General features: G+C 56.2%; 14 protein-coding genes across 14 annotated transcripts; 6 read left to right on the forward strand and 8 right to left on the reverse strand.

Annotated features, from left to right (window-relative positions):
- The first annotated feature begins 375 nt into the window (after nucleotides 1–375).
- On the forward strand, nucleotides 376–2,294 carry BKA78DRAFT_62277 (kinase-like domain-containing protein). The gene is made up of 2 exons (XM_066893488.1): nucleotides 376–1,249; nucleotides 1,311–2,294. The coding sequence occupies exons 1-2, from the start codon at nucleotides 607–609 to the stop codon at nucleotides 2,219–2,221; spliced, it is 1,554 nt and encodes a 517-aa protein (XP_066738730.1). The 5' UTR covers nucleotides 376–606; the 3' UTR covers nucleotides 2,222–2,294.
- Nucleotides 2,295–2,463: 169 nt separating this feature from the next.
- On the reverse strand, nucleotides 2,464–3,755 carry BKA78DRAFT_328227 (uncharacterized protein). Its single transcript, XM_066889581.1, has one exon. The coding sequence runs from the start codon at nucleotides 3,542–3,544 to the stop codon at nucleotides 2,912–2,914; it is 633 nt and encodes a 210-aa protein (XP_066738731.1). The 5' UTR covers nucleotides 3,545–3,755; the 3' UTR covers nucleotides 2,464–2,911.
- Nucleotides 3,335–4,959, forward strand: BKA78DRAFT_363537 (pectin lyase fold/virulence factor). Its single transcript, XM_066892491.1, has 3 exons — nucleotides 3,335–3,766; nucleotides 3,818–4,108; nucleotides 4,156–4,959. The coding sequence occupies exons 1-3, from the start codon at nucleotides 3,570–3,572 to the stop codon at nucleotides 4,808–4,810; spliced, it is 1,143 nt and encodes a 380-aa protein (XP_066738732.1). The 5' UTR covers nucleotides 3,335–3,569; the 3' UTR covers nucleotides 4,811–4,959.
- Nucleotides 4,740–6,203, reverse strand: BKA78DRAFT_328229 (uncharacterized protein). Its single transcript, XM_066889582.1, has 3 exons — nucleotides 6,183–6,203; nucleotides 5,232–6,131; nucleotides 4,740–5,180 (listed from the first exon to the last, which is right to left on the reverse strand). Exons 2-3 carry the CDS (start codon nucleotides 5,713–5,715, stop codon nucleotides 5,101–5,103), a joined length of 564 nt encoding a protein of 187 aa, XP_066738733.1. The 5' UTR covers nucleotides 5,716–6,131; nucleotides 6,183–6,203; the 3' UTR covers nucleotides 4,740–5,100.
- BKA78DRAFT_328230 (uncharacterized protein) lies at nucleotides 6,184–7,274 on the reverse strand. The gene is made up of 2 exons (XM_066889583.1): nucleotides 6,499–7,274; nucleotides 6,184–6,447 (listed from the first exon to the last, which is right to left on the reverse strand). The coding sequence occupies exons 1-2, from the start codon at nucleotides 6,802–6,804 to the stop codon at nucleotides 6,397–6,399; spliced, it is 357 nt and encodes a 118-aa protein (XP_066738734.1). The 5' UTR covers nucleotides 6,805–7,274; the 3' UTR covers nucleotides 6,184–6,396.
- Nucleotides 7,275–11,921: 4,647 nt separating this feature from the next.
- BKA78DRAFT_300502 (asparagine synthetase) lies at nucleotides 11,922–14,000 on the reverse strand (the record flags this gene model as incomplete). Its single annotated transcript, XM_066887212.1, has 8 exons — nucleotides 11,922–11,964; nucleotides 12,016–13,391; nucleotides 13,432–13,580; nucleotides 13,628–13,663; nucleotides 13,714–13,740; nucleotides 13,790–13,815; nucleotides 13,867–13,917; nucleotides 13,975–14,000. 8 exons carry the CDS (start codon nucleotides 13,998–14,000, stop codon nucleotides 11,922–11,924), a joined length of 1,734 nt encoding a protein of 577 aa, XP_066738735.1.
- A 413-nt stretch (nucleotides 14,001–14,413) lies between these two features.
- BKA78DRAFT_62323 (PapD-like protein) lies at nucleotides 14,414–15,935 on the reverse strand. Its single transcript, XM_066893489.1, has 5 exons — nucleotides 15,644–15,935; nucleotides 15,517–15,587; nucleotides 15,444–15,466; nucleotides 15,177–15,396; nucleotides 14,414–15,130 (listed from the first exon to the last, which is right to left on the reverse strand). The coding sequence occupies exons 1-5, from the start codon at nucleotides 15,681–15,683 to the stop codon at nucleotides 14,600–14,602; spliced, it is 885 nt and encodes a 294-aa protein (XP_066738736.1). The 5' UTR covers nucleotides 15,684–15,935; the 3' UTR covers nucleotides 14,414–14,599.
- Nucleotides 15,936–16,150: 215 nt separating this feature from the next.
- BKA78DRAFT_328242 (ubiquitin-related domain-containing protein) lies at nucleotides 16,151–17,405 on the forward strand. The gene is made up of 3 exons (XM_066889584.1): nucleotides 16,151–16,327; nucleotides 16,399–16,739; nucleotides 16,791–17,405. Exons 1-3 carry the CDS (start codon nucleotides 16,243–16,245, stop codon nucleotides 17,277–17,279), a joined length of 915 nt encoding a protein of 304 aa, XP_066738737.1. The 5' UTR covers nucleotides 16,151–16,242; the 3' UTR covers nucleotides 17,280–17,405.
- On the reverse strand, nucleotides 17,406–18,857 carry BKA78DRAFT_290431 (uncharacterized protein). The gene is made up of 3 exons (XM_066885784.1): nucleotides 18,791–18,857; nucleotides 18,210–18,744; nucleotides 17,406–18,160 (listed from the first exon to the last, which is right to left on the reverse strand). Exons 1-3 carry the CDS (start codon nucleotides 18,822–18,824, stop codon nucleotides 17,440–17,442), a joined length of 1,290 nt encoding a protein of 429 aa, XP_066738738.1. The 5' UTR covers nucleotides 18,825–18,857; the 3' UTR covers nucleotides 17,406–17,439.
- A 221-nt stretch (nucleotides 18,858–19,078) lies between these two features.
- Nucleotides 19,079–19,846, forward strand: BKA78DRAFT_357647 (uncharacterized protein; the record flags this gene model as incomplete). Its single annotated transcript, XM_066892253.1, has 5 exons — nucleotides 19,079–19,168; nucleotides 19,217–19,293; nucleotides 19,339–19,496; nucleotides 19,592–19,684; nucleotides 19,734–19,846. 5 exons carry the CDS (start codon nucleotides 19,079–19,081, stop codon nucleotides 19,844–19,846), a joined length of 531 nt encoding a protein of 176 aa, XP_066738739.1.
- A 986-nt stretch (nucleotides 19,847–20,832) lies between these two features.
- Nucleotides 20,833–21,210, forward strand: BKA78DRAFT_240774 (uncharacterized protein; the record flags this gene model as incomplete). The annotated part of the gene is made up of 2 exons (XM_066883910.1): nucleotides 20,833–21,034; nucleotides 21,119–21,210. Coding segments are annotated over 2 exons (294 nt in total), but the record flags the coding sequence as incomplete, so codon positions are not given.
- A 446-nt stretch (nucleotides 21,211–21,656) lies between these two features.
- Nucleotides 21,657–22,625, reverse strand: BKA78DRAFT_62381 (uncharacterized protein). Its single transcript, XM_066893490.1, has 3 exons — nucleotides 22,428–22,625; nucleotides 21,921–22,370; nucleotides 21,657–21,864 (listed from the first exon to the last, which is right to left on the reverse strand). The coding sequence occupies exons 1-3, from the start codon at nucleotides 22,519–22,521 to the stop codon at nucleotides 21,770–21,772; spliced, it is 639 nt and encodes a 212-aa protein (XP_066738741.1). The 5' UTR covers nucleotides 22,522–22,625; the 3' UTR covers nucleotides 21,657–21,769.
- Nucleotides 22,626–22,753: 128 nt separating this feature from the next.
- On the forward strand, nucleotides 22,754–23,418 carry BKA78DRAFT_334231 (cytochrome oxidase complex assembly protein 1-domain-containing protein; the record flags this gene model as incomplete). The annotated part of the gene is made up of 2 exons (XM_066890177.1): nucleotides 22,754–23,200; nucleotides 23,308–23,418. The coding sequence occupies 2 exons, from the start codon at nucleotides 22,754–22,756 to the stop codon at nucleotides 23,416–23,418; spliced, it is 558 nt and encodes a 185-aa protein (XP_066738742.1).
- Nucleotides 23,419–24,885: 1,467 nt separating this feature from the next.
- BKA78DRAFT_237690 (uncharacterized protein) lies at nucleotides 24,886–25,414 on the reverse strand (the record flags this gene model as incomplete). Its single annotated transcript, XM_066883873.1, has 2 exons — nucleotides 24,886–25,184; nucleotides 25,231–25,414. Coding segments are annotated over 2 exons (483 nt in total), but the record flags the coding sequence as incomplete, so codon positions are not given.
- Between the last annotated feature and the right edge of the window lie 680 nt (nucleotides 25,415–26,094).

The following is a 26,094-nucleotide window of genomic DNA, read 5'->3' on the forward strand; positions in this document are numbered from 1 at the left end:
GTATTACTGCCCGTGTTGGAGCTCGAAGTCTGCTGTTGTGTCGATGACGCATTGTTGGAATTGGTGTTGGCGTTAGAGCTCGACATGATGGTAACTGGTAATGCTTGAGCTTGTTGAACTGGAGGGAGGTGTGCTTTCTGCATGTTGTTCTACAACGTTTCGTGAACACTGAACATTTATAGGTTTTCAGGCAGTCTCTTTTCTTTACCCCACCTTGTATTCTCACGGAATGAGATTCGGCTGGATACATCTCAAAATGTCTGCAACTCGCTGAATTCGTTCGAGCTATGATCCAGTCGTTGTTGCACAACGGGGGAGGTAAGCGAGCTTGCATGACCGTGCCACAGCCTCCCTCCACCTTCTTGCCAACGATACCTCAACACGGCACCTGAGGAGGTGTGGCCATAACACCAACGTGCATCTTCTCTCCTGACTTGCAAGTGGACCCGAGGCGACTGGCTCTCAGCGCGAAGACTTCTTGCTAAAGGCTCGATTAGATCTAGTCCCAAGCCGGCCACGTGTTTCCAGCGACAGCGTTCCCGCATTGTGTTTCCAGTCGTCACTCCAGTTTGCTCCCAAGGCACGACGACCAAACATCTTTCAACCATGGATTTTAACGAAATTGCCGAGACGACTCATACGCTTCGCACCATTCGCTGGGTTGAGAAGTACAGGCAACGAGAGCAAGACCTTCCAGGCTGGATGTCGACATTCCGAGAGGGCCACAGCTGCGTACGACTCACTGAAACGCATCTAGCTGGGTCATTCAACTTTTGCCTTCCGTTCGAATACGACGATGGCGTCAAATGGATATTGCGGTTTGCGGTTCCCGGCCGTTCCATGGACCCGGATGGCAAGCTGCTCCGCGAGGTGGCCGTCATGAAGCATGTGCAAGCGAAGACAAACATTCCGGTACCGAAGATTCACTTCTGGGGCCTGTCTCAGGATAATAGTCTCGAATTGGGCCCGTTCATTATCATGGACTATGTTGAGGGCCTGAAGCTGGGCGATCTGTGGAAGGAACCGTCCGACGCCTACACGTCGCGGAGGTTGAGGAAGGATATTAGCGACCGCGACCTGCGCCTCGTCTTTGCACAGATGGCGAGATTCTACCTTGAGCTGTATAAGCTAAGGTTTGAGGAGATTGGCTCGCTGGTGCTTGATGATGACGGCAAAGTCGCCTTGCAAGGACCCCCGCATACGTGGAAGATGCAAGAAATCGAAGCACACTCGGGCGTCAAGGTTGGAGGTAAGACCAAACCACCTATTGGCAAAACCTCCAAGACATTGCGCTAATCTGCCGGGAGCAGTGGATCGTTCAGAAGCCTTCTCATCAAGCACCTCGTACTTCCGCTGGGCCACTGAACACGACTGGAAGCATTTGAACGAGCAGCCAAACTCTGTTGACAACGCAGAAGACGCGCGCTCCAAGTACATCTTCAACAAGCTGTTCTACAAGGCAATCCCGCACTTCGTCGCGCCAGAGCACGAGACGGCGCCCTTCGGCCTCGTCTGCGACGATATGCGCTACGGCAACATGCTGGTCAACAACGAGCACGACCTCCAGATTGTCGCCGTCATCGATTGGGAGTGGTCGTACACGGCGCCGCTGCAGCTGTGCTATTCCCCACCCAGAGCACTCTTGGGGAAGCTGCCGTACCAATTTTGGGAGAAGGAGCCCCATTGCGAGATGGAGCGGTACACGGAATTTTACGGCAAATTTCTCGATGAACTGAAGCGTGCAGAGGAAGAGCAAGTGAGTGATGACCGCAGCACTGATTGCAAGGGTGAGGAGAGACTCTCGGTTCTCATGCAGCGGTCTATGGATGACGGCAAGTTTTGGTTCAACGAGATCATCTTGTCGTGTTATATGGAAGGGAACAATCTCCCATGGAAGAAGCTTTGCCAGCAGTTCCCCGAGCTAGGCAATTCTGACGACCTTGAAGAGGAGGAGATTGTGAGATTCGTCGAGGAGAGAGTCAAGTGGCGCGAGATGTATGACGAGAACGAAAGGAGAATTGCCGAGAACCAGGCGGCGAAGAAATTGAGCGAAGCTCAGGAGACAGGGTCGCAGAGCGGAGCCGCAGACGAAGCAGAAATGGAAATGTCTCGGGCGGATGCTCAACAGGCGTCTGGGGAAGATGTTGTGCAAGAGAAAGAGAATTCTGGCGCCCAGGAACGGGCGCCAAAAGAGGAGGAAAATGCCACGGATACTCAGTGACAGAGTCGAAGAATGCATGGAGGACGAATCCGCGGCGCACTGCATTCTTCTCTGTCTTTTGAACATGAGGTCTCCCAATAAGCTCAGATTTAACCTTAGATTGTGAAACAGGAGGCTATTACCTTCTCTGTCAAAGTTCTCCGTTGTTACAAAGAACATTCTATGGCGCAGAGCGCTCTCCTGCAGCGGGAAAAGGATTCATAGAACAACGTGACGAAGCAAGAGCTCTTGCACTCACCAGCATTCGGGATAATCGAGCGATTTGAACAGCATCTGTACGGCCGAAAGACCTCCACCACATTCGCAGCGGACATTGCAGAACTCGGGGTGAGTTGCCAAAGGACGCCTAATACTCAGCCCTACTATCAACTCCAGCGGAGCCGCCGTTCTGGAAGCACTATAGAAGGCTGGGCAAAGTGGTCAGCCACAATCTCCAGCGAAGAGAGTGGTGCGATAGCGGCGGTGAAACAGAACGCTCAAGCCCAGAAAGGGGCAGTGACACCGAACAGAGGAAGTTGGGATGTTTCGAAACATACAAGCGATTGCACAAGCGAGAGGTGGTGTTGGACTGTTGGTGTTTTGAAAGTGGGTCTGTTTGCTCGCTTGTGTTGCATGCTTGCCCCCGCCAGCCCCCCTGAACTCCGAATCTCGGTTGATCTCCCCGTTGTCGCGTTGCCCAACTTCTTCACGCTACTGCAGGTATTTTTCCTTCTCCGCATTATTTGGAAGAATGCGCAGATCAGTCAGAACCGCAAGTTCTTCCACCAGGAACCCGTCGTGAATGGCGAAACTCGCCCCCAAAAAAGTTCGCTTAAGCCTCGACGTCTCAAAGTGGCAGTAGTCGGCGGAACCAGCCATCCATCCCACTGTGATATCGAGCGCAGCCATAGTGCGGCTAGATATGGAGGCTAAAAGGGGAGCACCCAGCTGCAAAGGTTCCAACGGCATCACAGACCCATTGGTGGAACCGGCCGCCAACCTGCCATGTTCGGTAACCCAACAACGCGGAGACGGGGCCTGCATCAGGTACAAACACCGAATCAGCACGGCGCCATTGGAGCGCGAAGGCGGGACGTCTTTCCCTAAACCCACGTGTGACAGCGAAGCCGCACGGCGGGAAAATTCTGGGCGGAAAGGCGGGTTTGCGGGAGCGCAAACCACGCTCACTTTGGGATTTTCCATCGGTAAGAACCGATTGATGCACAGGACCTCCCCGGATGGGTCCGCCGCGTTTCGTCGTGCGAACGTCCAGTCTTGGCTGCGGATGTGGCCGTTGGACGCCGTCTTATAAAAAGTTGAAGTGCTGCTTCTGGAATGGGTCATCACTGCTCAATCCCAACTGCCCACCATGAGATTCGCATTCCTCCCCGCTGCCCTTGCTCTTGCCAGCGGCGCCGCTGCCGTCGGTGTTGTTGGCTCCGCTGAGGGCTTCGCAAAGGGCGTCACAGGTGGAGGCTCTGCTACCCCGGTCTACCCTTCGACGACCGATGAGCTTGTCTCGTACCTCGAGGACGACGAGGCTCGCGTCATTGTCCTGAACAAAGAGTAAGTCTTCTCGGACCGCAAAGAGAGAACGAATGCCAACGGTACATACAGATTCAACTTCATCGGCACCGAGGGAACCACGACTGAGGATGGCTGCCGTCCTGCCTCCAACACTTGCGGCAGTTCGGGCCAGGACGCCATCAACGAAGCAGACTGGTGCACCAACGGCAACGCAGGAGACGGGTCAACCACCATCTCCGTCACCTACGACAATGCCGCCATTCTGGGCATCACGGTCGGCTCCAACAAGTCCCTCATCGGCGAGGGCAGCAAGGGCGTCATCCGCGGAAAGGGGCTGAGAATGGTCAGCGGTGCCTCGAACATCATCATCCAGAACATCCAGTAAGTCTTACCAACCCGAACTTCAGACCACTGCTAACCCACGCCAGCATCACGGAGCTCAACCCGCAGTACATCTGGGGCGGTGACGCGCTGACGGTCAACGACGCCGACATGATCTGGATCGACCACGTCAAAGTCTCCCTCATCGGCCGCCAGATGTTCGTCGCCGGAACCGAAGCCTCGAACCGCGTGACCATCAGCTACTGCGAGTTCGACGGCAACACGTCGTGGTCTGCCAGCTGCGACGGCCACCACTACTGGACCGTGTACCTGCTGGGCTCCAACGACCTCATCACCATGAAGGGCAACTACATCCACCACACGTCGGGGCGCGCGCCCAAGGTCGGCTCCAACACGCTGCTGCACTTTGTCAACAACTACCACTACGCCAACACGGGCCACGCCTTCGACGTCATGTCGGCCAATGCAAACGTCGTCGTCGAGGGCAACGTCTTCCAGAACGTCGACACCGTGCTGCTTGAGAACGAGGGCCAGATGTTCACCGCCCCCTCCACGTCTGCCAACTCGGTTTGCGAGACCTACCTTGGCCACACGTGCCAGTCCAACGCTTTTGGCAGCTCCGGCTCCCTGTCCGTCAGCGACACGGGCTTCCTCTCCAACTTCAACGGCAAGAATGTCGCCTCGGCCAGCGCGGCGAGCGCGGTCAGCACCGCCAGTGCTGGTGTCGGCGTCGTCTCGTAGAAGTCGGCCTTGTCGGTCTTCAATGTTTCATTGTAAATACTTTTTGTCTCGCAGAGTCAGCCTTGTCCATACTTCAGTTCTTGTACATACCTTTTGTTTGATGAGTCTTTGATTTCCACGTCTCAGCACGTTGGAAACCAGTTCAGAAATGACCAATATTCTATTAAGGTCTTGCTATCTATCGGTACCAAGAGAACCCAAGCAATTTTTGTCTACCCCAACCCCAATTCAAAGCTCCCTTGTGAAAAGAGCCCACTGCCCAAGTAGTCAAAATCAATCGCAATCCCAAGTCAGAAACCTTTCCAATGATATATCGTACAACCAAGTCTCGACGGCGTCACCAAAAGCTCAGGCCTTGCAAACGCAGTAGCTATTCACAAGTCAGCGGAAGTTCAAACACAAACAAACAGAGTCAGCTTACCTTGGACCGTTCGACTCGTCACCCCTGCACTTCCTCTGCGAGCCCGGAAGCTGGCACAGGGTCTGGCAATCCTGCCACTGGCTGCACGTACTGTCGGGGCGATAGTCGAGATAGTCAGGAACGCCAGTGAAGTCATCGGCTCCAATAGCATCGTTGTGCAAAATGCCGTCTGGCAGACTGTCAAAGGGGCCGCGAGTAAGAGACCAACGCCAGCAGTCATTCGTGTACGTTCCACCACTCTTCCACCAGTAGTGGTCGTTGCGCTTTGTGTTGCAGGTGTTGAGAATGTACTGCATGTTATTGGAGCAAAGCACGAAGTAGTCGAGGCGGGAGGGATTCTCGGGCAAGCCGCAGGAAAGCTCGCCTCTGCGGATGCGGGAGCGAGGACGTTGGGCACCGACGAACAGAATCTCGAGGTTGATGGGATCTTCGTAGGGAGCGCTCCAGTCCAAGTTGAACAAGTGGCCAGACCCAGGGATGGCATCAGCCCATCTCTTGCATGCTAACTCAATTGCCGCATTTGCTCCATTCAGCTCGAAGTTGAGTCGAGGCGGGCCTTGTGGAGCATTGATGCACTGAAGAGAACCAGCAGCTGTGTTGGCCTCGAGAGCCGTCTTGATTGTGGAAGTGTCGGCGAAAGGAGCGTGGATTGTGGACGCATTGACCGAAGAGGTGCTGATATCTGACGCGTTGACATAAGTTTTGCTGATCTCGGAGCCTGTCTTGATCGTAGACGCGTTGAAGGAGAGCCGAGCACGCGGAAAGTGCAGAGGCTTGGCGCCTGTGGTGTTGGAAAAGACGTTGGCCTTTGGAGTGGCGATCGGAGCAGAGGCATTGGCATCAAGCAAGGCACCAGCAACGTGGGATCCGGATGTTGGATCAAAGCAAAGGCAAGCACCACTGTGTCAAGTTAGTCCTGCCCCGAAAATCTCAAACTTGAAAATGACGTACCTTTCGTAGCGGCCAACATCCGAGATACACTTGCGCTGCCACACGTCGCCAGGGCAGTGGGGACAGTCTTGCCATTCCGTGCAAGAAGAGTCTGGTCGGTAGTCATCGGACTCCAGATCGTCAGGATCGACGGCGTCGTTGCGGTGGTAGCCGGATCCCATCAATTTGAGGTTGAACTCGTCGCGCCTGATTTGCCAGCTGTAGCAGTCCTTGATCAGCGTTCCTCCACGCTTCCACCAGTAAAAGTCGTTGCTTGACGTGTCACCTGTGAATGGTAAGCGAGGCTTCTGAATATTCCCTGTCTGTGAGAACTCACAAGTGTTGACGATGTACTCAAAATTTTCCTTGCACGTGGCGATGGCCGTCGAACGATCGGATTGGCTGTAGAGATCCGGGCAGTCGCCGCCAGTATCCTGTTGCGATATGTGGAAGTAAATGGGGTTCTCCATCCCCGAGCCGTAGTGCATTGCGTAGTACACCCGGGCATCCTCGTCGCCTTCAGCATCATACCATGCGCTACAAGTGTAGTCGATTGCATTGTTCGCGGTGGCAAGATCGAAGGCTGCAATTGGCATTCCTTGCTCACCACCCCCGCAGGACAGCTTGAAGGGATTGCCGCCATTCTCGGTCGGGTGAGCAGCTGTAGTTGCCGGCGGCGCAGCAGTCGTCGACGCTTCTGAAGATTCGCTCGAGCTGGTTGTCGATGTGGCGGGAGTAGCTTCTGGTAATGACGTGTACCAAGACCATGGCGCCGGAACGACGACTGTCTTGTGAACGACGGATACCGAGACGACAGTGGACTCGTAGGCTGTGGCTGTGACTGTCTCTACATGAGTCGTGCTCGAGCTGTTACCAGACTGAGTACCGATCGACGAAGGAAGCGTGGGAAATGCCGGGTTGAGAGTGCTCGAGCTGTTGCTAGACTGAGCATCGCTCGACGAAGGAAGCGTAGGAAACGCGGGGTTGAGAGTGCTCGTTGTACCAGACTGGCCAGACCAGCTCGAACTACTGTCAACAAAGGACGAGTTAGCAGCCGAGAACGTCGCCCATGTAGTTGACTGCGCTGAGCTCGAAGCCGGATAGCTTCTCGTGATGATGGTCGGGTAAGGACAAGTAAATGTCTGGGAGGCCGTCGGCGATCCGCGGGTTGGCGAAGGGGAGGGTGTGAGGGGGTTTCCGGACCAGCTGCCGCCGCTTGTGAAGCTTGAAAACCATGTCGAAAATGTGGAGGGAGTGCTGATCAACGAGGAGTTATACGCAGCCGTAGTGCTGAAGTCGTAGCCCCAGCGACTTCCGGTCGACGCGCCGTCGGAGCAGAGGTATGGGTAAGTCGTCGCCATTGAGCGACCAGAGTAAGGCTGGGTTCCGACTCCGGCCCTGGACAGAGCACCAAGTTCAGAAGTGAACCTCATGGAAAAGCTTGATAGGTCGGCGTCGGTTGGGGGGCTGTAGCATGTTGCAGTGCCGAGGGGCGTGTATGTGGGTTGCGGCTGCCAAATGAGCATGGCTTCTGTGCTCATGGTCCACTTCGACTCTGGGTATCCCGTCTTGAAGGCTTCAAGGCCCCTGCCCGCGAGATTGAGGTTGCCGTCACTGTCTGCAGTCTGCGTGAACCAACCGCCCTGCGTCGCAATGATGGACTCGATGTGATTGCTGATGGCCGTGTTTTGTTGATACAACTTGCTGTTCATGTAACTGGTGTAGGCATCAGCCCAGCCAGGAGAGCCAGAAGTCGGAGCGGGCAGCGGAGCTGCGTTGCATCCAGGATTGACGCCGAGATTGTCAATGGCCATCCAACTAGCCCAAATGGCAGAGTTAGTCATGTTGAAACGCGAAGCTGTGCCCTCATCATTGATCAGTGCAAGTGCAGCACCGATTTCGTTCAACACCTGAAGCTTCTCACTGTCGGACATGGTTACGTTCGTTGAGCCGACCTGCTTTGTGCCGTCCGAGCCACCTCTGAGGCCGTCGAGATTTGCGAGTAGCTTCTCCTTGACATCGTTCAAGACGGAGTCAACAGCAACAGGATCAGGACTCCTGCGAGCAATATCGTTGAAGAAGGTCTGAAGCCTTGGCTCATCGTCATCACCTGTGTCTCCTTCACCACCGATGAAGAAGTCGTTGAAGCTTTCGCAGTACGCGGCAGTATCGGATTGAGAGTCCATGATGAACTCCAGGAACTCGATGATCAGTGCAAAGTCGTACGCATGGTCGACGTTAACCGCGGGCTTGTCGCCATCCAAGCTGTAGGTGGCAGGGACGCCACCGACACCAATCATGATGGGGCTAGCTGTCAAGGATTGCGCGCTGTCGAATGTGGTGTAGGTTAGCGTAGGGCAGGACCCGTCCATATCGCTAGCCATTGTGGCCGCGTACCACTCCGTCGCGGTGCTCATTGCGGCAAGTTCGCTCACGGCTGGCCAGCTGGGGATATTGATCGTGACTGGTACGGTAACCATGCTGGAAGGGTTCAACTCTGTCCTCGTAAAAGAGCAAGCACCAATGCGGTCGAGACCGTGAGCGGCAGCTTTGGTATCGACGGTCTGAAACGTTTGCTCGTCCTCATTTTCGAATTCTTGGTCATCGAGAGTAAAGTCGTACTCCCAACACCCGGACGCAGCAAACGTAGTTGCGCTGGCCGTGTTCGAGGCGAGAACGCTACAGCCAACCGTGGGCGAGCACTGGCTTGCCACACTCGTGGTAGTAGTTGATCCCGATGCGTCGACACCGTAGCTGGTTAGAGTTGAGCAAACTTCGGTAGTAGTCGTGATGCAGCTGCTGACGGATGTTGAAAAGCTGGTAACAAAGCTGCGAGACGCACTGCCCGAAGGGGATTCTGTCTCAGAGGACGAGTCTGAAGATGTGACGGTGGCACTGGCCGAGGCAGGTGTGGAGGCCTTAGGGTCATCCGAAGGCTCGGGCTCGAACGTTGGGTTACCATTACCATCAATCGTCAGGGCAGGAATGGTCATCCAGCCAGGGCCAGGCGGCTTCATAGGAGGATACACGCCCGGGAGAGTGAGTTCCGGAAGACGAAATCCAGGCGGGCCGGGTGGACAAAACCAACAACCGCCAGGAAGAACGGGAATGTGGAGAGTGAGCTGGTGACCATCTTGGTCTTCTGAGATTGAATCGCTGTGCGAGCCTGTGGTCTTCTCGGGGTCTTTTGTGGAGGACTTTTCGCCTTCGCTAAGGACAATGGGGATTGGCGTAATGATGATCGCGGCCACGAGAGTCAATGAGCTAGAAGACGAAATGGATTGGGTACCACTCTGCATGCCCGCGGCGGAGCTTGCGGCGGCCTGTGAGCTTTCAGAAGAGAGAATCGATCCAGATGCCGAGGTATCAGCCGTAGGGCTAGGGGTAGGCGCTATCGGAACGGGGAGAGCAGTGGCAGAGGCGTCTGATGTCGCTGCGCTGGCTGTCGATGAAGCACCAGAAGATGCGCTGGCTGTCTTTGATGAAGATCCGGTTGAAGATTCATCATCCGTGGTCTGAGGCGGAAGCACAATGACAACCGTGCTGCCATTGACAGTGGACGAAGACGTGATGTCAGACAAGCGAAGTTCAGAACTGCTTGACAAATTCTCCACGGTAGTCGGGGCTGGCACAAACGTTGCGACCACACTACCACTGACGGTGGTTTCCGTTGCGATGAACGACTGAAGGGGCGAAGAATTGGACTCATCGCTGGGTGTCAGAGACGGAAGAAAAGTGATGACCGTGCTACCGTTGATAGTCTCCGTCGAAGTGATGACCGACGCAGGGTAAGTGCTCACTGGCCACGATGTGTTGAAGCCAGAACGAACGGGGGTAGATGGGGAAAGCCACGTCGAGTAGTCAAACGACGATGATGAAAAGCCAGGCGTCAAAGGGCCGGGCGTGACTCCAGGGCCGTGGGGAAAGGACGCGTAGCCTGTCGTGGAGGAGACATTTGCGGGAACACTACCAGGCGTCAAGAAACTCGAAGAGCCCGGCGTGATAGTCGGAACATCGGGCGTCGTTGTGACAGAAAAGTTCGTCGGCACATTGCTTGACGTCTGAGGCGTCCAAGAACGAGGCGTATCAGTAGGATCAGCGTACGAGAAGGGGAGTCCCGTGGTCAGCGACGATGAAGACTGCTGAGCGCCCAGAGACGTCGGGAGCTGCGTGCCATTGGCGTAAGGCGCGGAACCGTAGAAGTGACCGGGAGTAGAAAACGAAGAGGTAGTAAGCGGGTCGTAAGAAGGGGACCAAATGGAACGCGTGTAGCGGGCATGCAGACCAGCAGGGCGATTGCCACCAAGAGTGAGACCGAAGGAGACGAGTGGGAAACCAAGAAGATTGAAAACGAGCGCATGCAGCAGGAGCTGCCAAAAGAGTGGAGGCGCCATGATAGACGCGTGGGCTCAACGGCCAAGGCAAAACGATGATGAGGGTAACCAAGCGGTAAAGAAGGTGATGATGAAGAGAGGGTGGTGTTGGAGGATGAGGAAGAGAGGTGGTGGAGGAAGAGGAGGAGAGAGGTGATGGTGGTGGAGGTGCGCCGGTGGTGGGCACAGACCTTCAGCCCGTTCACTTCACTCGCTCGCTCGGCACCACCCTCAAATGTGTGTTCGAGGGGTTTTAACACTTCCGGTGTAAAGCGAAGAAGTGAAAAGGTGACGTCAAGTCTGGGGAAGTGACCTTGGGCTGGAGGGTAAAGGGCATGCTGCCCAGACATCAAACCCTGGACACCTCCATCGATGCATACATGTATGCTCTTGGAAAGACCAGTGCCGTCCCACTACTTGCCATCGTTGTCGTCAGATCTCGCGGCTTTTTGACTGCAACCACGAGCAGCGCCAGACAGAGGCCAGCCATATCCAAAGTGACCAGGGACGGGGCACGCTGCCCAGAAACCAAACCTCTTAACACCTCCACAACACACCCGCTCTCGAAAAGAACAATGTGCTCTTAGCCACTGCAATCCATTGCCCACCCTCGTCGCCGCCAGGCCCGCCAGGCTTCGCCGCGTTACCGCAAGCCACTCCAAGCGGTCTCATCTCCATTCAGGAGAAGCCAACCTGGTCCAAAGAAACCCCCTCCCTGTCGAGTCGAACGGGCACCAGAACGACACGAAGAGACGCCCGACCCTCCCCATGCTATCCGCTGCCCTCAAGTCTACTCACTCAGGGTCAGCGGTGTAGTATTTGCCTGGAACCACATACCGTTGGAGTCAGTGCTGCTGACCCGGGCCCTCCTGAACAATGATGCCGCCCCAATTTCAGAATTGACACACACGAACATGCCGAAGCGAGAAAGATCATGTACTTGGAGCCATGGGCAATATATATCCTGAAAGCCAGGCAGCGTCGAGGCTTGCGGTAGCCGCAGAACTCGCATATATCAGGACGGTTGACATAGCTGACCTTTACGTCTGTTGAAAAGCGTCAGTAGAAGAAGCCCCACTTGGATAAACACTTATCTAAGTCTCGCCATCGCACTGCTCTTTGTCAGCCGGGCAAAACAATGCAAGAATAGGACTTTCAAATCCGAGAAAGAAGAGACCAGAGAAAAATCATGACGAAAGCAAGAAAAGGGCTCGCATTATTCCCGATGGTCTAATCTGTCAAACAGCACACAAAACCACGCCCAGTGACTTGACCTAAGGATACAGAAGCAATAGAACGGCAGAAAGATCCATGAGGTATTGAACTTGGAATTTTTTTTGCATCCACCCGAAATCTATCAAATCAGAAATGGGATATCTAACTTGATCTACTGCTTCTCCTTGTATGCCTGCTCGTGAATGGCAATGGCACTGTGAATGTCAGCAAGGCGTTAGCAAAAGATGTGGAATGGGTTGGCTCACCGTCCACTGGGGTCAGTCTGCTTGCTCCAGGTGGGGACCCATCTCTTGACGGTGCCCGCGCAGTACGAGGGGAAGTGCTCGTCAAACATGCACCTGTACCAGTAGGCCTCCTTGGTGTCGGGAACGTCGCTGCCCCACTCGGGCTTGGGGTTCTTCATGTCCTCGTCCGAGACGTGGAGCTCGGCGTTGTCCTTGAGAGCGTCGATCCAGCCGTATCCGACGCCGTCCGAGAACTGCTCCTTTTGGCGCCACAGGATGTTGTCGGGCAGGTAGGGTGCGGTCTCGGGCTCGTCAGTGGTGTCGAAAGAGCGGCGCAGGATGTACTTTTCGATGCGGTCCTTGGTGATCATCTTGTCTGCCGGGTCAATGTTCATGCAGAGTTCGAGGAACTCGCGGTCAAGGAAAGGCACACGCGCCTCGACACCCCAGGCCATGGTCGACTTGTTGGCGCGCAGGCAGTCGGCAAGGTGCAGATTGTCGACGCGGCGGACCGTCTCCTCGTGGAACTCCTTCTTGTCCGGCGCAGCGTGGAAGTACAGGTAGCCGCCGAAAATCTCATCACTTCCCTCGCCACTGAGAACCATCTTGACGCCCATAGCCTTGATCTTTCTGCTGAGAAGGAACATGGGGGTGGACGCGCGGATAGTGGTAACATCGTAGGTCTCGAGGTGGTGGATGACGTCTGAAAGAGCGTTGAGGCCGTCCTCAATGGTGAAGGTAAAGCTGTGATGTCTGGTTCCAAGGAACTTGGCAACCTCCTCTGCCGCCTTGCTGTCTGGTGCGCCGGGAAGACCAATCGAAAACGAGTGGAGCTCGGGCAGCATTTGGACGGTGGTCAGCTTGTTGTCGTCATCAATGCCAACCAGCTCCTCGCCGCTGGAACCGTTCTGTTGTTTTTGTTGTTTTACGAGCTCGTTAACTCTCTGAATTTCCCTTTGAGCAATGGACGCGATCAAACTCGAGTCGAGACCACCAGACAACAGGACACCGAAAGGAACTTCAGCCATCAACCGTTTCCGCACCGCCTTCTCCAGCGCCGCGCGTATCGTCTTGTAATCAACCGGAGTCGTGGGAACGCTGCTGGGCTCAACGAGCCACTTGGGGTCAAAGTATCGCGTCAGTTGGTCGGTCTTGGAGTCGTAGACGTGGCCGGGAGGGAAAGTAATAATGTTGTCGCAGACGGGGTGGAGGCACTTCATCTCAGAGGCGAAAAAGACGGCACCGGGCGTCTGGCTCGACCTGCCCATGTACATGGAGGTGACGCCAATAGGGTCGCGCGCCGCAACGACGCGGTCCTGGACCTTGTCGTGGAGGACCCAAGAGAACATGCCATCGAGGTGTCTGGGGGCTGCAATGTCATGCTCGAGGTACTGCCACTGGTCAGCCGAGTCCATATTTGCGGCGCAGTGAATATACCAGAGGAATGATGACCTCGCAGTCCGAGTGCGTCTTGAAGTTGTAGGGGGTCTTGAGGTGCTTTCTCAGCACCCTGTGGTTGTAGATTTCGCCATTGACGGCCAGGGCAATGGTTCCCTCGTCGTTGACAAGAGGCTGCGCGCCAGACTCTTTGTATTGTGAGCGCTTGTCTCGCGAGAAATTGGGTCCAACGTACCGACGCCGACAATCGACAGACGTTCATGAACAAGGACTAAATGGTCAGATCCAGGCCAATCGAGGTATAACTTTGCAGTCCCTTACTAGTGTGATTCGCGATCACGTTGCCGCCTGTGTGATTCAGTAAAGTGTCCTATATTTCTTTGTACGAGATGCTCACTCCAGTCGGGTCCACGGTGACGGATGCTATGCGCTTGGTCAACGGAGGCTCGGAAAGGTCAATTGGCGAATACGTACGCCTTGCCCATTTTCAGGGCGGTAGGCTTGAACTTTTGGACATCAGGGTGGCTATTGGCGAATTGGTTAGCTATCAGCGATCAATGGCGGCGCATTGTCGAGACAAACCGGTGGCAAGCAAAGATTCCACACATGTTGGCGGGAGAGGGTCAGACGACCAGGCAATTGAAAGGTTTCGGGTTGGATAGAGAGGAGAACAAGTGGTGGTGGAAATAATATAGGCGATGGGCCGCGGGCGAGCGCGGAGGACAGTTTTTTGAGTCACTTTTGAGCAGCTATCGGTCGCCCGAGCTGCCCCGCGGTGGGCCCATCGGAGACTTGAGCACGTCCGTTCTCGGCCCGCACGCTACCACCAGCTTGATATTACTAAGGCCGGTGATGAATGGAATCGTTCAACTCGCCTTTCATTGACGTTCGTTTTGTAGGTCGGAAACAATAAACAGTCCACTTTCCTAGGTCATTCCGTACAGAAACTCGAGCCGCTTCTGCGCCTTTCTCATTCCCCTTCCAACCATCCGAAAATTGAAATCAAAAACACAACTGCGAATCTACGCAAGACAAGACTGCTCCGGTATCATTCGTTGAGGCGCAGACGCCGCCCCGTTTCCCCCCTGTCCGCTCATGCGCACCCCAATTCCATACAATCCAACTAGTTAATCGAAAGAGTCCATTACTGGTTTTACTTGACCGTGTGCTCGGCGTGGACACAATTGACGTGATGAGCGCGCGGTGTCTAGAAAAAGAAGTAGGCCAGCAAGAAGCTAAAGAGGCACAGACCAGCAGCAATCTGGACCGAGACACCGCTGGCCGGTGCATGCTGCATGGCCACAGCCTGGGAAGTCGGTCCTTTCTCAGAACCGCTGCCAACCACGGCGTTGCCCTTGCGCTGCCTTAGACCCTGGTCGCGTTCTTGTTCCAGGGTGGTGATTTTGGCGTAAGCCTTCTCGAGCTCAGCCCTGAGGCTGTCTTCCTTTCCAGAAACTGCCGCCGGGTTGTGAGTCGCAGCGACCGCTTCGCCGACGTTCGTGCTATCACTCGGGCGCGACTCTGGGCGCGACACGGCGCCAGAAGGAGCAGACGCGGCCATGCTGCGTTGTGGAGTGACGGCTTCGGGGGAGGGAGAGCGCTGCGAGGCGGCGAGATCGTGGTTGGATGGGGAGGTGCCGTTGACGGCCGTAGCAGTGTCGCCGTCGGCAGGGAGAAAAACGACACGAATCTTCTTTTCCTGGATCGTGTGCTTCGCAGTCTGCTCAATGTGGCTCCACTGTCGCCTGTTAGTGCCATCTCGTTGCGCACAATGGACCACATACAACAGAGGCAACGTTGCCAAATTCGTTGTCTCCAGTCATTGCGACGGACTGGACGAGAAACTTGTCGCGGCATCGGGCGTCGGGCGGAGGGTCCTCCCTCATAGCCTGGAGAAGAACTGCGGGAGTTAATACCGCAATTATTGAAGGGGTGGCTTTCTTACCCTGAACCTCGACTTCCTTGCCCGGCTCGATGCGGCCGGAGTTGGGTCGTACACAGTATCTGTCGAGTGTGAGCAGCGAGCGGCATCGGATGGATAGGCAACGTACTGCTTGGGAGCTGTAGTTTTGACCTGGTTTGCGTCAGAACGGGCTCCATCATGTCACGCTGTGAAACACTTGCCTTGAAAGCGACGGGTTCCGCGTTGGGGTTGCGCAGTCGCAACGACTGGGAAACTTCGGAGGTAAAAGGACCTAGCAACGACGGTCAGGCACCGGATTCTCTAGCAGGCAAAAAGCGACCAGCATACGCTTGAAGCCCAATTCGGGCGGCGAAAGCTCGACAGACATGGTGGGCGACGGCGTTGGCGAGGTGGCAGGGGCGGGAGCAGGACAGGAGACGCAAGTAGGCGATCGGCAGTCTGGCAAAAGGCGGCGGGAACGGCGGAGAGGACGGACTAGAAAAAGTCGAAGGCGACGAGGGCGGAGGAGAGGTGGATTCGATGCCGCGGTGAAGCAGAGGGTTGATGACGACTTGCTGGAAGCAGTGAGCACTGCCGCGGATGGTGGTGGAGATTGTGGTTGGAGGGAGTGGCTTCTACACACGGCTGGACTCGTTAACTGCACGCGACGGGGTCCCGGATTCTTTGTGCCTGGAGAGCTTCTGAGTCAGCTGTAACACTGTCGTTTTTTGCAACGAAGAGGCGGATTGGTAGGCGGTATGGCGCAATCTTGGAGGAGCAAGCCGATTCTGCCGTAATTTACTCAACATTACGCAATTAGCCGACCCTTCTGCACGGGCTCGCGACGTCACCCCGATCAGCACTACCCCACCGGAGCTTTTAGAGTCGCTCTCACTTCTAGAACCTCTCTCATCACATCCCAGTCGCTCGACATCAACACCTCCATCATGGCCTCCTCCGACCTCGGACAGCTCGTCGGCATGGGCTTCGACCAGGAGCGCGCCCAACTGGCCCTCTCCAAAGCCGGCTCCAGTGAGTAAACTGCCATTGGTAAACGCGGCATCTCACTCAAACACGACTAACCGCCTGCATCTGACTGACAGTCCCCGACGCCATTGATTGGCTCGACAAGAACAGCGAAAAGTCCATTGACGAAATCAAGGCCGAGGATGCTTCGACCGCCGAATCAGCTGCCGACGGCGCCGCTGGCCAGGTCGCCATGAGCATGCGCTGCGCCGACTGCGGCAAGACATTCCGCACCCAAGGCGAAGTTCAGTTCCACGCCAACAAGTCGGGCCACAGCAACTTTGAGGAGAGCACCGAGGAGATCAAGCCGCTCACCGAAGAGGAGAAGAAGGCCAAGTTGGAGGACCTGCGGGCCAAGCTGGCGGCGAAGCGCGCCGGCCAGGCCGAGCAAGACAAGTTGGACAAGCAGAAGAATGACGTATGTTTTGCACAACTCGGGAGAGACACAGGCATATCTGACACGTGGTAGGAAATCCGCCGCAAAGCTACCAAGGAGACGCAAGATGCAAAGGAGGCCCTCCAGGCCAAGGAGCGCATCAAGGAGGCTCAAGCCAAGAGGCGCGAGAAGCAGGAGGAGATTGAGGCCCGCAAACGCGTCCAGGCCCAGATCGAGGAGCAAAAGGCAGAGCGCAGACGCAAGGCCGAAGCTGAAAAGGCAGCGCGTCTCGGACAAGCACCATCAGAAGCCGCCCCAGCTGCTGCTCCCGCCCCGCCCAAGCCGTCCGCTGCCTACACCGAGGCCAGACTGAGGTTGCAGACTGCAAATGGCACTGTGCAAAAGACGCTGCCGGTGGAGACGACGCTGTTCGAAGTTGCGCATCAGTTGCAGGAGGAGAAGGGCATCACTGTCACCAACTTTACCCAAACCTTCCCCAAAAAGGTGTTCGACTCGACCGACTTTGGAATGACGCTGAAGGAGGCGGGCATGGTTCCTAGCGCGGCTCTGATTGTCGGTTAGACCCAGGGCTTTGACAATTCAGGGGTTGCATTCAGAGGCGTAGGTGGCTGATATCAAAAGAGATGCGTGGGTGGTTACCCAATTTTACCCAAATACGGGAATACCATATCAATTCAAAAGAGACCAATACCTGCAACGCCTTTCAATGCCAATCAGTGACCTATTTTGATGCCTTGGCCTTTTTTGCCTTGGGCTTGCTCTCCTTGGCCTCCTTCTTGCCCTTGGTCTTCTTTTCCGCGGGCTTCGTCTCCTGAACCTCCTCGACCTTTTCTTCTACCGCACCAGCACTGATTCTCTTGGACCGCCTCGTCGTCTTTTCCGTGACAGTTCCCTTGCTCGGCTCGGGCTTGACTTCCTTGACAACCTCCGTCTCCTGGTGGGGCTTCTCGGTGAGTGCCTTCGGAGCCTCCTCAGCAGTCGGCAGAGCAGCCGTCTTCTTGCCCACAGCATCCACACCCTTGACAGCCGGGGCCTCAAAGTCGTAGCCCAAAGCCTTGAGCTTCTCCTCCTTTTGCTTGCGCCTCTGCTCCTCCTTCTTGATGCGATTCTCCCAAGCCCCCCTCTCCATGCCCAGCCTCAAGTGACGGCCCTCCATCTTGTTGCGCGGGGCAGGCTTGAAGCGGCGGTTGGCGCCCTTGAACAGATCCGGGTGCACTTGGTCGGCGGGGATGTAGCGCACCTGCAGGATGTGGCCGAACATGAGGTACTTGTCCATGGTCTCTGCGACGATGCGGGCGACGGACGCGTGCGCGAATTCGATAAACGCGTAGTGCTTGGAGCGACCCGTCTTCTTGTTGCGCGACAGGCGAACTCGCGTGATGTCGCCGAACTGCGAGAAGTAGGCGCGCATCTGATGCTCGTAGAAACCGTGGGGAACGCGTCTGCGTGCGTTAGTTGTGGTAACGGACATCATGTTCATGGATGACTTACCCGACGTAGACGACGCCAGAACCCTCCTTGCCCTCTTCGCCTTGGGCCTTGCTGAGCTTCTTGCGGAGCTTCTTCTCATTCGGTATCGCTGGGACCTTGTCCGCATCGAAGCCTTCGTCCTCGCCATCCTGCTCATCCTCGCTGCTCTCAAATCCCTTTAGCAGGGCCGCAGTCTGGTCGTCCTCGCCCTCCTTTTCGTTCTCGCTCTCCTCGGCAGCATCCTCCTCTTCCTCCGCAGCGACTTCTTCGGATTCGGATTCAGGCTCCGGCTCCGGTTCGACCTTGCGCTGCTTCTTGTTGCTCTTCTTGCTTGCCTTTTCAGACTTGGTCTCTGGCTTTTCGGTCGCCTCAGGTTCCTCCTCGCCTTCGAAGAAATCAGAAGCGCGCTTGCGAGACGATTTGGATTTGGCGGCAGTGTCGGCCTTGGGAGCAGCGGCCTTCTTGGTAGTTGCGGGCTTCGCAGGCGCGGCCGCTTCAACAACAGGCGCTTCGGTTTTCTTGATTTTTTTCGTCGACGGCGATGTAGTAGGGGCGCCTAATTATGTCAGCTTGAAGTAGAATCAAATGGACAAGTCTCGTACTCTTGCGCTTCTTGCTCGTCTTTTCGGGAGCCATTTTGGAAATCAATGTTTGTGGTTGTTGTTGCAGGTCGCGCCTGAACTTTTTTCTCGAGAAAGCGGTGCGCCAGGAATATCGCCGAGATAGCGCCGCCGTTTACAACTTCAACTGCCGCGCTGCCAACACATGACGAGACACACGTCTTGATTGCGCTCCTTCAAACCTGGAGTTTTGCAAACTTCCTTTTCACAAATTTCCCTTGAGAGCTTCTTGTATCCCTGCGCCCGAAAAAATCACTCTACATACTCGCCATGACGACCCACATCGATCTGAATGACAGAGGAGCTTGGGATGACCGCGCCCTGATAGACGGCTGGGATGCTGCCCAAGAAGAGTACAATGTGCGAACTCTGAACTCATTACATTCGACAAATACTGACGCACACAAGCTGTACCACTCGGTCCAAGCCAGCGGCGAGAATATCCTGCACTACCTCGACCGGGACCAACTAGAGTCTCTGAAAGAGTAAGAGCCAACCAAATAAATTTGAAACCATTCTAACTTTTTCAGTGCATTCAAAGACTCTGGTGAAGACGATTACCTTGAGCAGATTGAAGCCGAAATTGAGACCCGTCCAGTCAAGCCTGTGAAAGAGGAGGAATCGGTTGCTGTTGGTGCGGAGCAACCCAAAGATCTCGAGATGGGAGAGGCCAACGGTGCCGAAGAAGGTGCGCTCATTCCCCGTCCACATCGTGTCTTCGACGCCGCAAAATCCGAAAGAACGGAGAAGATACCTGGCAGGAAGCGACACTGACCTCTGTAGACGATACGGCCGCACAAGACCAACTCCTGCAAGAGACAGCAGCCTCCACGCAACAAGCATCCCACCCAGTTGCTCCAGGACCAATCATGAAAAGTTTGCTTCCAGATCCCAACCCCACACAAAAGTCTCTGACATTTTACAGTGGACGATGAGCTTCTCCGCAACATGATGCTCTCCTGGTACTACGCCGGATACTACCAAGGCGCGTACGAAAGCCGGAGCAGTGCATCGTCTCAGCCGGGTCCATCTAAATGAAGGAGTGCTGCCAGCCACGGACGATCCGAAGGAGTTTTGCGTTCGGCGACGCTGCGCCACATGCAGCAATGATCCGCCACTGCGACTGTTGTACCGAGCAAGGCTGCGACGGCGGGGGAGATGACGATGTAAGTTTCTTCGTCAAATCCGTCTTTGCTAGTTTGACAAGCAAATCCACCAGATCCCAGCCGTTGGCTCTGGGCAAAAAAATCACAGCGATCCCAAGAATGTGTTCAGCCTCGTTGGGACCGATACTAGGACCAGGCCCCTCATCAACCTCACTTTTCCAAAGCTTGGTCAAAAGCTTGGAGACCACCTATCCAGCTGTGTTGGTTGCGGCGGGGCTTCGCTATGCAGAGCGGGCACGATATCAAATAATGAGACAAACATGCGACGCGGTCCGAGACGGTGCCAACACGGCCAAGCCGCGAGGCTGCCATGTTCGACACGCGAGAAATCCGACTGCTCTCCTCAAATCAAATATACAGAGAAGTGATCAAGACGGTGGTTTGCCTTGCCGAGCTTCCGTTGGCGGCGGTGGCGCGCCGTTTTGCTTCGGAAATGGTCACTACTCACTTGAGGCGCAAGCGGACGGACGGCGGGCAGGCAGACAGGCATGCAGGCAGCACGGCGGACCAGCGCGTCTTATATCCATGCATGACAGCTCTTGTCATTTTTTGTCCTTGCGCGTGCCCTCTCTTCTCCTTTTGATCCAATTCCAGTCGGTGGTGCTTTTGCAGAATTGCGTGTTTCCAGCGTCGTGCTTTCCCATCATCCCGTCCTTTGGTCCCGTCCACGCCGAGTACATACACACATCCACCGCAGCGCGGCTCACCCCTCTCCCCAAAAACACCATGAGATTACCCGCATCCTTCCTCTCCCTCCTGTTCGTGCGAGCCGTCCTCGCCCAAACCACCCACGTCGTCACCGTGGGCGGACTGAGGGAAGCGGCAGCGCCAGGAGGGCAGCCCTCGCCGTCCTTCACCTACCAGCCCGAGTCCATCAACGCGGCGCCGGGCGACGTGGTGCAGTTCAACTTCCTGCAGCTCAACCACACCATCACGCAGAGCACGTTCGAGAACCCGTGCGTCAAGGCGCAGAACGGCTTCGACAGCGGCTTCGTCGTCAACCAGGACGGCCGCCCCGGCCTGCAGTTTAGCGTCCGCATCAACGACACCAATCCCATTTGTAAGTCGGGCTTTTGGTTATGGTTTCTTATCTCTTGTTCTTTGTGTTGGTCCGCATATGTTTCGGGCGGCTGACGGATCCTAGGGGCCTACTGCGCGCAAGAAACGCACTGCGGCAAAGGCATGGTGTTCGCGATCAACGCGCCGCAGAGCGGAACCACGTTCAACGCGTTCAAGGCGTCGGCCATCTCGCAAGGCGGCAACGGCGCGCTGACTGCTGCCGGCATCACGGGGCCCACGCCTGCGCCGGCGGCGGTGCAGCCGCAGGGCCAGCAGCCCCAAGGACAAGGGCAGCAGCAGCCACAGCCTGCCCCCTCGATTGTGCCCGGTAATGGACAGTGCAGGGACGGCAGCGCGTGTGCGTGTAGCTGTCTGTGTGGGTCCACTAGCTTCCCTCCGCAGGCGGCGCAGAATAATTTTGGCGGGTACGCTGGTAAGTTGGTCTGGAGTGGTGGTGAGATGGAGAGCGTGTACTGACTTTTCAACAGGTATGCTGCAGGGAATGAACTAGGGAGTGAGCCGGATTTGCTTTGAAGGCATGATTTCAAGCCTTTGACTTTTCGTGTGATTAAGTCATTACAGTTGTACCGCTGAGCGATTTGACTGTATCTCATAATAAGCGCTGCGTCGTCCAGTACTCTACCATTTAATCAATTATGACCAAGAAAGACTGATCGCGCCACTAGTAGCAAAAAGGGGGTATCTCAAAGCAAATTTGAAGCCATTCCTTCTCCTGCTACGCCCCCTTATACCCATACCGCAGCTTCTCCAAACCCGCCACATCGACGGGGGCGAGCTGCGAGCGCACAACAAACACCAGACCGAGGACAACTGCATCCAGTCATTAGCATAACCCACACACGCACATCCACGGAAACATCACTTACTGCCCGGCACCCAGCCCTCCCACTCTCCGACCCTCTCGCCAGCAGCCCAACAGCTCAGCGCCACGATTCCCGCAACCAGCACATTCAACACGCCAATATACCGCTCGAGCGGCCCATCACCGTCCGGCAGCAGCCCCAGCGCCTGTGCCCAGTGCGCCAGCGGCGTCTGCTCGGCACCTGGCCCTCGCCTGGCGCCATCGCTCATCTCGAAGGCATTTGTCGCGCCCGGGCCGCTGCTGCTCAGCGGCACGCAGCACAGGATCCAGCCCGAGGCGGCCAGGCTGGTGAGAGCGAGGAGTGCGGTCAGGCACTCGGAGAAGTTGGCGGGCGCGAGGAGCGGCCGCAGGTAGAGCAGCGCCGAGAGCGCGGGGAGCGAGACGAAGGCGCGCCGGTAGAAGGTCGTGCGGGCGGCGTCTTGGGCGCGGAGGCGCGCGATCAGTCGGGCTTGTTCTGTGGGTTTGTTAGTCAGTGGGGTGTACAGAGGGTAAAAGAGGGGAGTTTGCTAGCCTTCTTCGTCGATGCCTTCGACGGGGCCGCCGTCCGAGTCCGAGTCTGAGTCCGTTGGGTAGCGGAATGCTTTGCGGAGGCGTGTGGATGCCATGTTGGTGGAGTGGTGCTGGCGGAGAGTTTCGATGTGGATAGGTAAATGAGCAGTTGACGCGGAGCACGACTGGAGGGACGCGACGGCTGGTTCGATGACGCAGGCAGCGGCAGAAAAGATGGAAGGGCTCACCGCCCGCCGATCGCCGGTGCCTCCATCCAGATTCCAGAGAAGTATCGCCATGAATTAAATGCTCTCAACACCACCGCACCACCGCACCACCACCAACACAATGCGCGCACCACTCCGCCCCACGCTCCTCCGCCCAACCTCCCAGCTGCCGTGCGCAGCATCACGCACCCTCATCTCCGCACCTAAACCGGGCAGCGGGCCGCTCCTAACGCGGCGCGCCGACCGCGCTCTGCCCGCCGTGCAATCGCGACGCTGGATGTACACGCTCCCTCTCTTCGCATTGGTCGTCGGCGGCTCGACGCTGGCCATCTTCAACTACCAGAAGCAGACGTCGTCGGTGGTGGAGGCGACGCTGTACGCGCTGCGCACCAACGCGCGCGTGCGCGACGTCCTGGGCCCCGAAATCTACTTTGCCAGCCAGGTCCCCTGGATCTGGGGCACCATTGACCAGGTGCACGGCAAGGTGGACATTGAGTATAGGGTCAAGGGAAAACGGCAGGCGGGGAAAGTGCGCTTTGTTAGTTTGAGGAAGAGCAAGAGGGGTTTTGTAAGTGCTTCTCTCGCCGGCCGTGGGGTAAAGGGTGGTGGCAGCTTTGAGAAGTCAACGGATGGAGAGACGGTTGTGGATGTGGAGCTAACATGGCGTGACTGCAGTTCGAGACGGTCGAGTGGAGTCTGACGACCGACGACGGCCAGACGCTGCAGCTGTACGACCCCTCGCAGCCCGACCCGTTCCGCCGACAGGACGGCGACGGCGACGACTGAACGTCAAACTTCCAAAAAATGGAAGAAGAAGCTTGGCCAAAAAGATGTACAATAGGGCGACAACGGACGCGCACTCTGGGAGCAGGGCTGGCGGGCGGGCGTAGTGACTGAGAGCGGGCAGAACAGAAACGTGTATCACCACTGCATCACACGGCGTTTGGGGAATGGTCATTTTTCTCGAAGGAATGGGAAAGAGTGGGTTGGCAAGCGTAAGCGTGTCGTTTTGCCGCAGCTAAAACGCGCGCGCGGGTCCTCCGGCAAATGTGGGCTCGGTTGGTTGGAAGAAAAGAATATGTCAACTCCGTTTCAGCATGCAAAACACATTTGTCAAATGTCAATGGACGAGACTGCTTGGTTGCAATGGTGGTGGTGGTGGTGTGGCACGCGTGGCTTCTTCGAACCAATGCTCCCATGTATCTTTTGCGGCGAAAAGAAAGGCATGGAACGCACCGTACTGTAGCTGTGATTCTACAAACTACCAACCAAGTCTCGCCCCCCGTCTCCAAAATTTTGAGCGCCCCCTGTCCCCCGAGTAACCAACCGCCGATGAGATGGAAATTTTGTTGTAGCAGAAGAATACATTAAGGAGCGGCGAGAAGAAGAGAAGAAGAGACAAACAACACTCTCTGGCAAAGATGTAGGCTGATGGTGATGAAGCGAATGGAAGCAAGCTGGTTTGGCCGTTCGATGCTTGGTTGATCATGCTGGTTGTGTCATTACTTTCGGGTTCAGTTGCTTCGTTAAGAAATAATGCCAAGGTGCGAGCAGCCATATGCCTGCAGACGGGGATTCCCCCAAGAAAATTCCAAATTCCCCCCCCCCAAGAAAGAAAGTAGTGAGAAGAAAAAAGGGTATCTAATCCATTGCTCAAACGCAGGATGAGTGAACAATGGCGGGTGCGCATGAAAAAAAACGCAAGAATCGAAAAAGAAAAGAGAGAAGGGGCAGAAACGACTAGAACGACCAAAGAAGGTCTCAGAAGGTCGGCGACAGCTCGTAGGGGTTGTTTTCGCCCCTCAGGGCGCGCATGCTGGGGTGGTGCGTCAGGTCGGGTTTCTTGACGGTGCTGCGCAGGCGCTCAAAGTCGGGCGAGCGGTTGATGGGCTGGCCGTTGGAGGGCGGCGAGATGTTGAGCGGGCCCGATATGTTCTCGATGAAGCCGTTCTTCTTGGCCTTTTTGGACTTGGTCGACTTGGTCGACTTGGCGTCGGATGCGTCGGCCGTCGAGGTGTACTGGTTGTCGCCGTAGCGGCTGGGGAAGAGGGACGCGCGGGCGTTGCGGAAGAGGGATGTGGATGATGGGGGCGCCTCGGGGGAGGAGACGACGGGCGAGGGCGTGGCGGCGCGGTTCTGGTAGGGGGTCGGGGTACGCGTGTTGGAGACGCTGTTCATGGACGTCTTTACGCTCAGCGTCTTTTGGGCCTGAGCCATTTCGCGCTGAGCTTCGGCGTCCTGGAGGGCGACGACGCCCTGGGCGCGGACGCGGCGGGCCGAGATGCGCAGCTTGCGGTCGCGGAAGATGAAGCTGATGCCAATGTTGAAGAAGCCGACGGCCAGGCTGACGATGCCCGAGCTGAGCACCAGCCGGAAAAATGGCGTGCCCAGCGTGGACTCGTTGATTTCCTTGTTCAGACTGCCGAGCAGGTTGACGCCCATGGTGATCATGGCCATGCCGAGTACCACGAAGCCATGATCGTAGCTGAGGAGAGGCCAGTCGCGAAGAAAGTAATTTCTAAAGACGGACAGCTCGGAGACGACCAGAAACACTGCAATTGTTAGTAGAAGCGAGGACAACGGAGGGGGTTTATTTACAGGCAATCAGGGCGGTTATGACTCGGCCGCAGAGGTCAAAAACGTAGTATTGATTCGAGCGGATAATGGTCTTGACGACGACAACAATGCTCGAGGTGCTGACGGCGAGTAGGGAGACGATATTCAAGAGGCGGAAGATGTTGAGCAGGATGTAACCTGGACCAGCCAGGTTCTTGATGGAGAGGAGCGACATGGCGGCAGAGGATGCAGAAGCGAGAGATGGTGGGTCGACTCGTCCAGAGCCTCGTGGAGGTCGTGGTGCCGCTCAAGTGAATGCTTTGTGAATCTGCATCGAACCAAGTGGAGGAGAAGTGCAGAAGCGGGAGTGAAGAGCTTGACTTGAGTATAGCGGTTGGGACAGGGAACAGCGTTCTGACATGGCCATGGCCCTGGAGCAGAGGGCAAGGCGTTCAGCCAATTGCCCGAGATTTTGTCACAATTGATGAAACGCCGGGCGGGCTGGGGTCCGTCAGTCGATGGTGATTGATGGCTTGCTTGGGTTGTTGTCTTGGTTTGTTTCTGCCGTGTTCCCTGCGGCGAGGCGGCGCTCGTTTCATGGATGCGTCCAGAGAGCAACCGTCGAGGTGGTGTTGGACAGGGTTCGAAAACTGGGGCATATGCGATAGTAGAACAACATTTGGACATCCATCTCGTAGTTGGACATTGTCAGACTGCTGTTTGCTGCGTTGATGGCTCACTGACGGCGCCGCTGGTTCCATTCACGTTCTAGCTTCTTCACTGTCCGCCCGCGCCTATTTTTAGGGGCGTCCCTCGCCCACCTTCCATCTCTGCGCTCTCTGCTTTTTTCCTCCACCGAAAACCAACACCACCACCCCGACAACCCACCCCGGCTCATATCAACAC

This window comes from Phyllosticta capitalensis (assembly GCF_038381095.1).
Source record: "Phyllosticta capitalensis strain CBS 128856 chromosome Unknown BKA78scaffold_13, whole genome shotgun sequence".
Lineage (NCBI taxonomy): Eukaryota > Fungi > Ascomycota > Dothideomycetes > Botryosphaeriales > Phyllostictaceae > Phyllosticta > Phyllosticta capitalensis.

Bases quoted from the DNA above. Each gene is read 5' to 3' on its own strand.
- BKA78DRAFT_62277 (XM_066893488.1), top strand. From the start codon at position 607: ATGGATTTTAACGAAATTGCCGAGACGACTCATACGCTTCGCACCATT. The intron at 1,250-1,310 runs GTAAGACCAAAC...TGCCGGGAGCAG, and splicing joins CTCGGGCGTCAAGGTTGGAG to TGGATCGTTCAGAAGCCTTC.
- BKA78DRAFT_328227 (XM_066889581.1), bottom strand. From the start codon at position 3,544: ATGACCCATTCCAGAAGCAGCACTTCAACTTTTTATAAGACGGCGTCC.
- BKA78DRAFT_363537 (XM_066892491.1), top strand. From the start codon at position 3,570: ATGAGATTCGCATTCCTCCCCGCTGCCCTTGCTCTTGCCAGCGGCGCC. The intron at 3,767-3,817 runs GTAAGTCTTCTC...CGGTACATACAG, and splicing joins GTCATTGTCCTGAACAAAGA to ATTCAACTTCATCGGCACCG. The intron at 4,109-4,155 runs GTAAGTCTTACC...AACCCACGCCAG, and splicing joins ATCATCATCCAGAACATCCA to CATCACGGAGCTCAACCCGC.
- BKA78DRAFT_328229 (XM_066889582.1), bottom strand. From the start codon at position 5,715: ATGCCATCCCTGGGTCTGGCCACTTGTTCAACTTGGACTGGAGCGCTC. The intron at 5,181-5,231 runs GTAAGCTGACTC...ACTTGTGAATAG, and splicing joins GACGAGTCGAACGGTCCAAG to CTACTGCGTTTGCAAGGCCT.
- BKA78DRAFT_328230 (XM_066889583.1), bottom strand. From the start codon at position 6,804: ATGGCGGCAATCCCTTCAAGCTGTCCTGCGGGGGTGGTGAGCAAGGAA. The intron at 6,448-6,498 runs GTGAGTTCTCAC...TACCATTCACAG, and splicing joins TGAGTACATCGTCAACACTT to GTGACACGTCAAGCAACGAC.
- BKA78DRAFT_62323 (XM_066893489.1), bottom strand. From the start codon at position 15,683: ATGTCTGTCGAGCTTTCGCCGCCCGAATTGGGCTTCAAGC. The intron at 15,588-15,643 runs GTATGCTGGTCG...CGTCGTTGCTAG, and splicing joins GCCCGAATTGGGCTTCAAGC to GTCCTTTTACCTCCGAAGTT. The intron at 15,131-15,176 runs GTATGTGGTCCA...AACAGGCGACAG, and splicing joins TTGGCAACGTTGCCTCTGTT to TGGAGCCACATTGAGCAGAC.
- BKA78DRAFT_328242 (XM_066889584.1), top strand. From the start codon at position 16,243: ATGGCCTCCTCCGACCTCGGACAGCTCGTCGGCATGGGCTTCGACCAG. The intron at 16,328-16,398 runs GTGAGTAAACTG...TCTGACTGACAG, and splicing joins CCTCTCCAAAGCCGGCTCCA to TCCCCGACGCCATTGATTGG. The intron at 16,740-16,790 runs GTATGTTTTGCA...GACACGTGGTAG, and splicing joins TGGACAAGCAGAAGAATGAC to GAAATCCGCCGCAAAGCTAC.
- BKA78DRAFT_290431 (XM_066885784.1), bottom strand. From the start codon at position 18,824: ATGGCTCCCGAAAAGACGAGCAAGAAGCGCAAGA. The intron at 18,745-18,790 runs GTACGAGACTTG...TGACATAATTAG, and splicing joins GACGAGCAAGAAGCGCAAGA to GCGCCCCTACTACATCGCCG. The intron at 18,161-18,209 runs GTAAGTCATCCA...TAACGCACGCAG, and splicing joins TCTGGCGTCGTCTACGTCGG to ACGCGTTCCCCACGGTTTCT.
- BKA78DRAFT_62381 (XM_066893490.1), bottom strand. From the start codon at position 22,521: ATGGCATCCACACGCCTCCGCAAAGCATTCCGCTACCCAACGGACTCA. The intron at 22,371-22,427 runs GCTAGCAAACTC...ACAAACCCACAG, and splicing joins CGAAGGCATCGACGAAGAAG to AACAAGCCCGACTGATCGCG. The intron at 21,865-21,920 runs GTAAGTGATGTT...GACTGGATGCAG, and splicing joins GGAGGGCTGGGTGCCGGGCA to TTGTCCTCGGTCTGGTGTTT.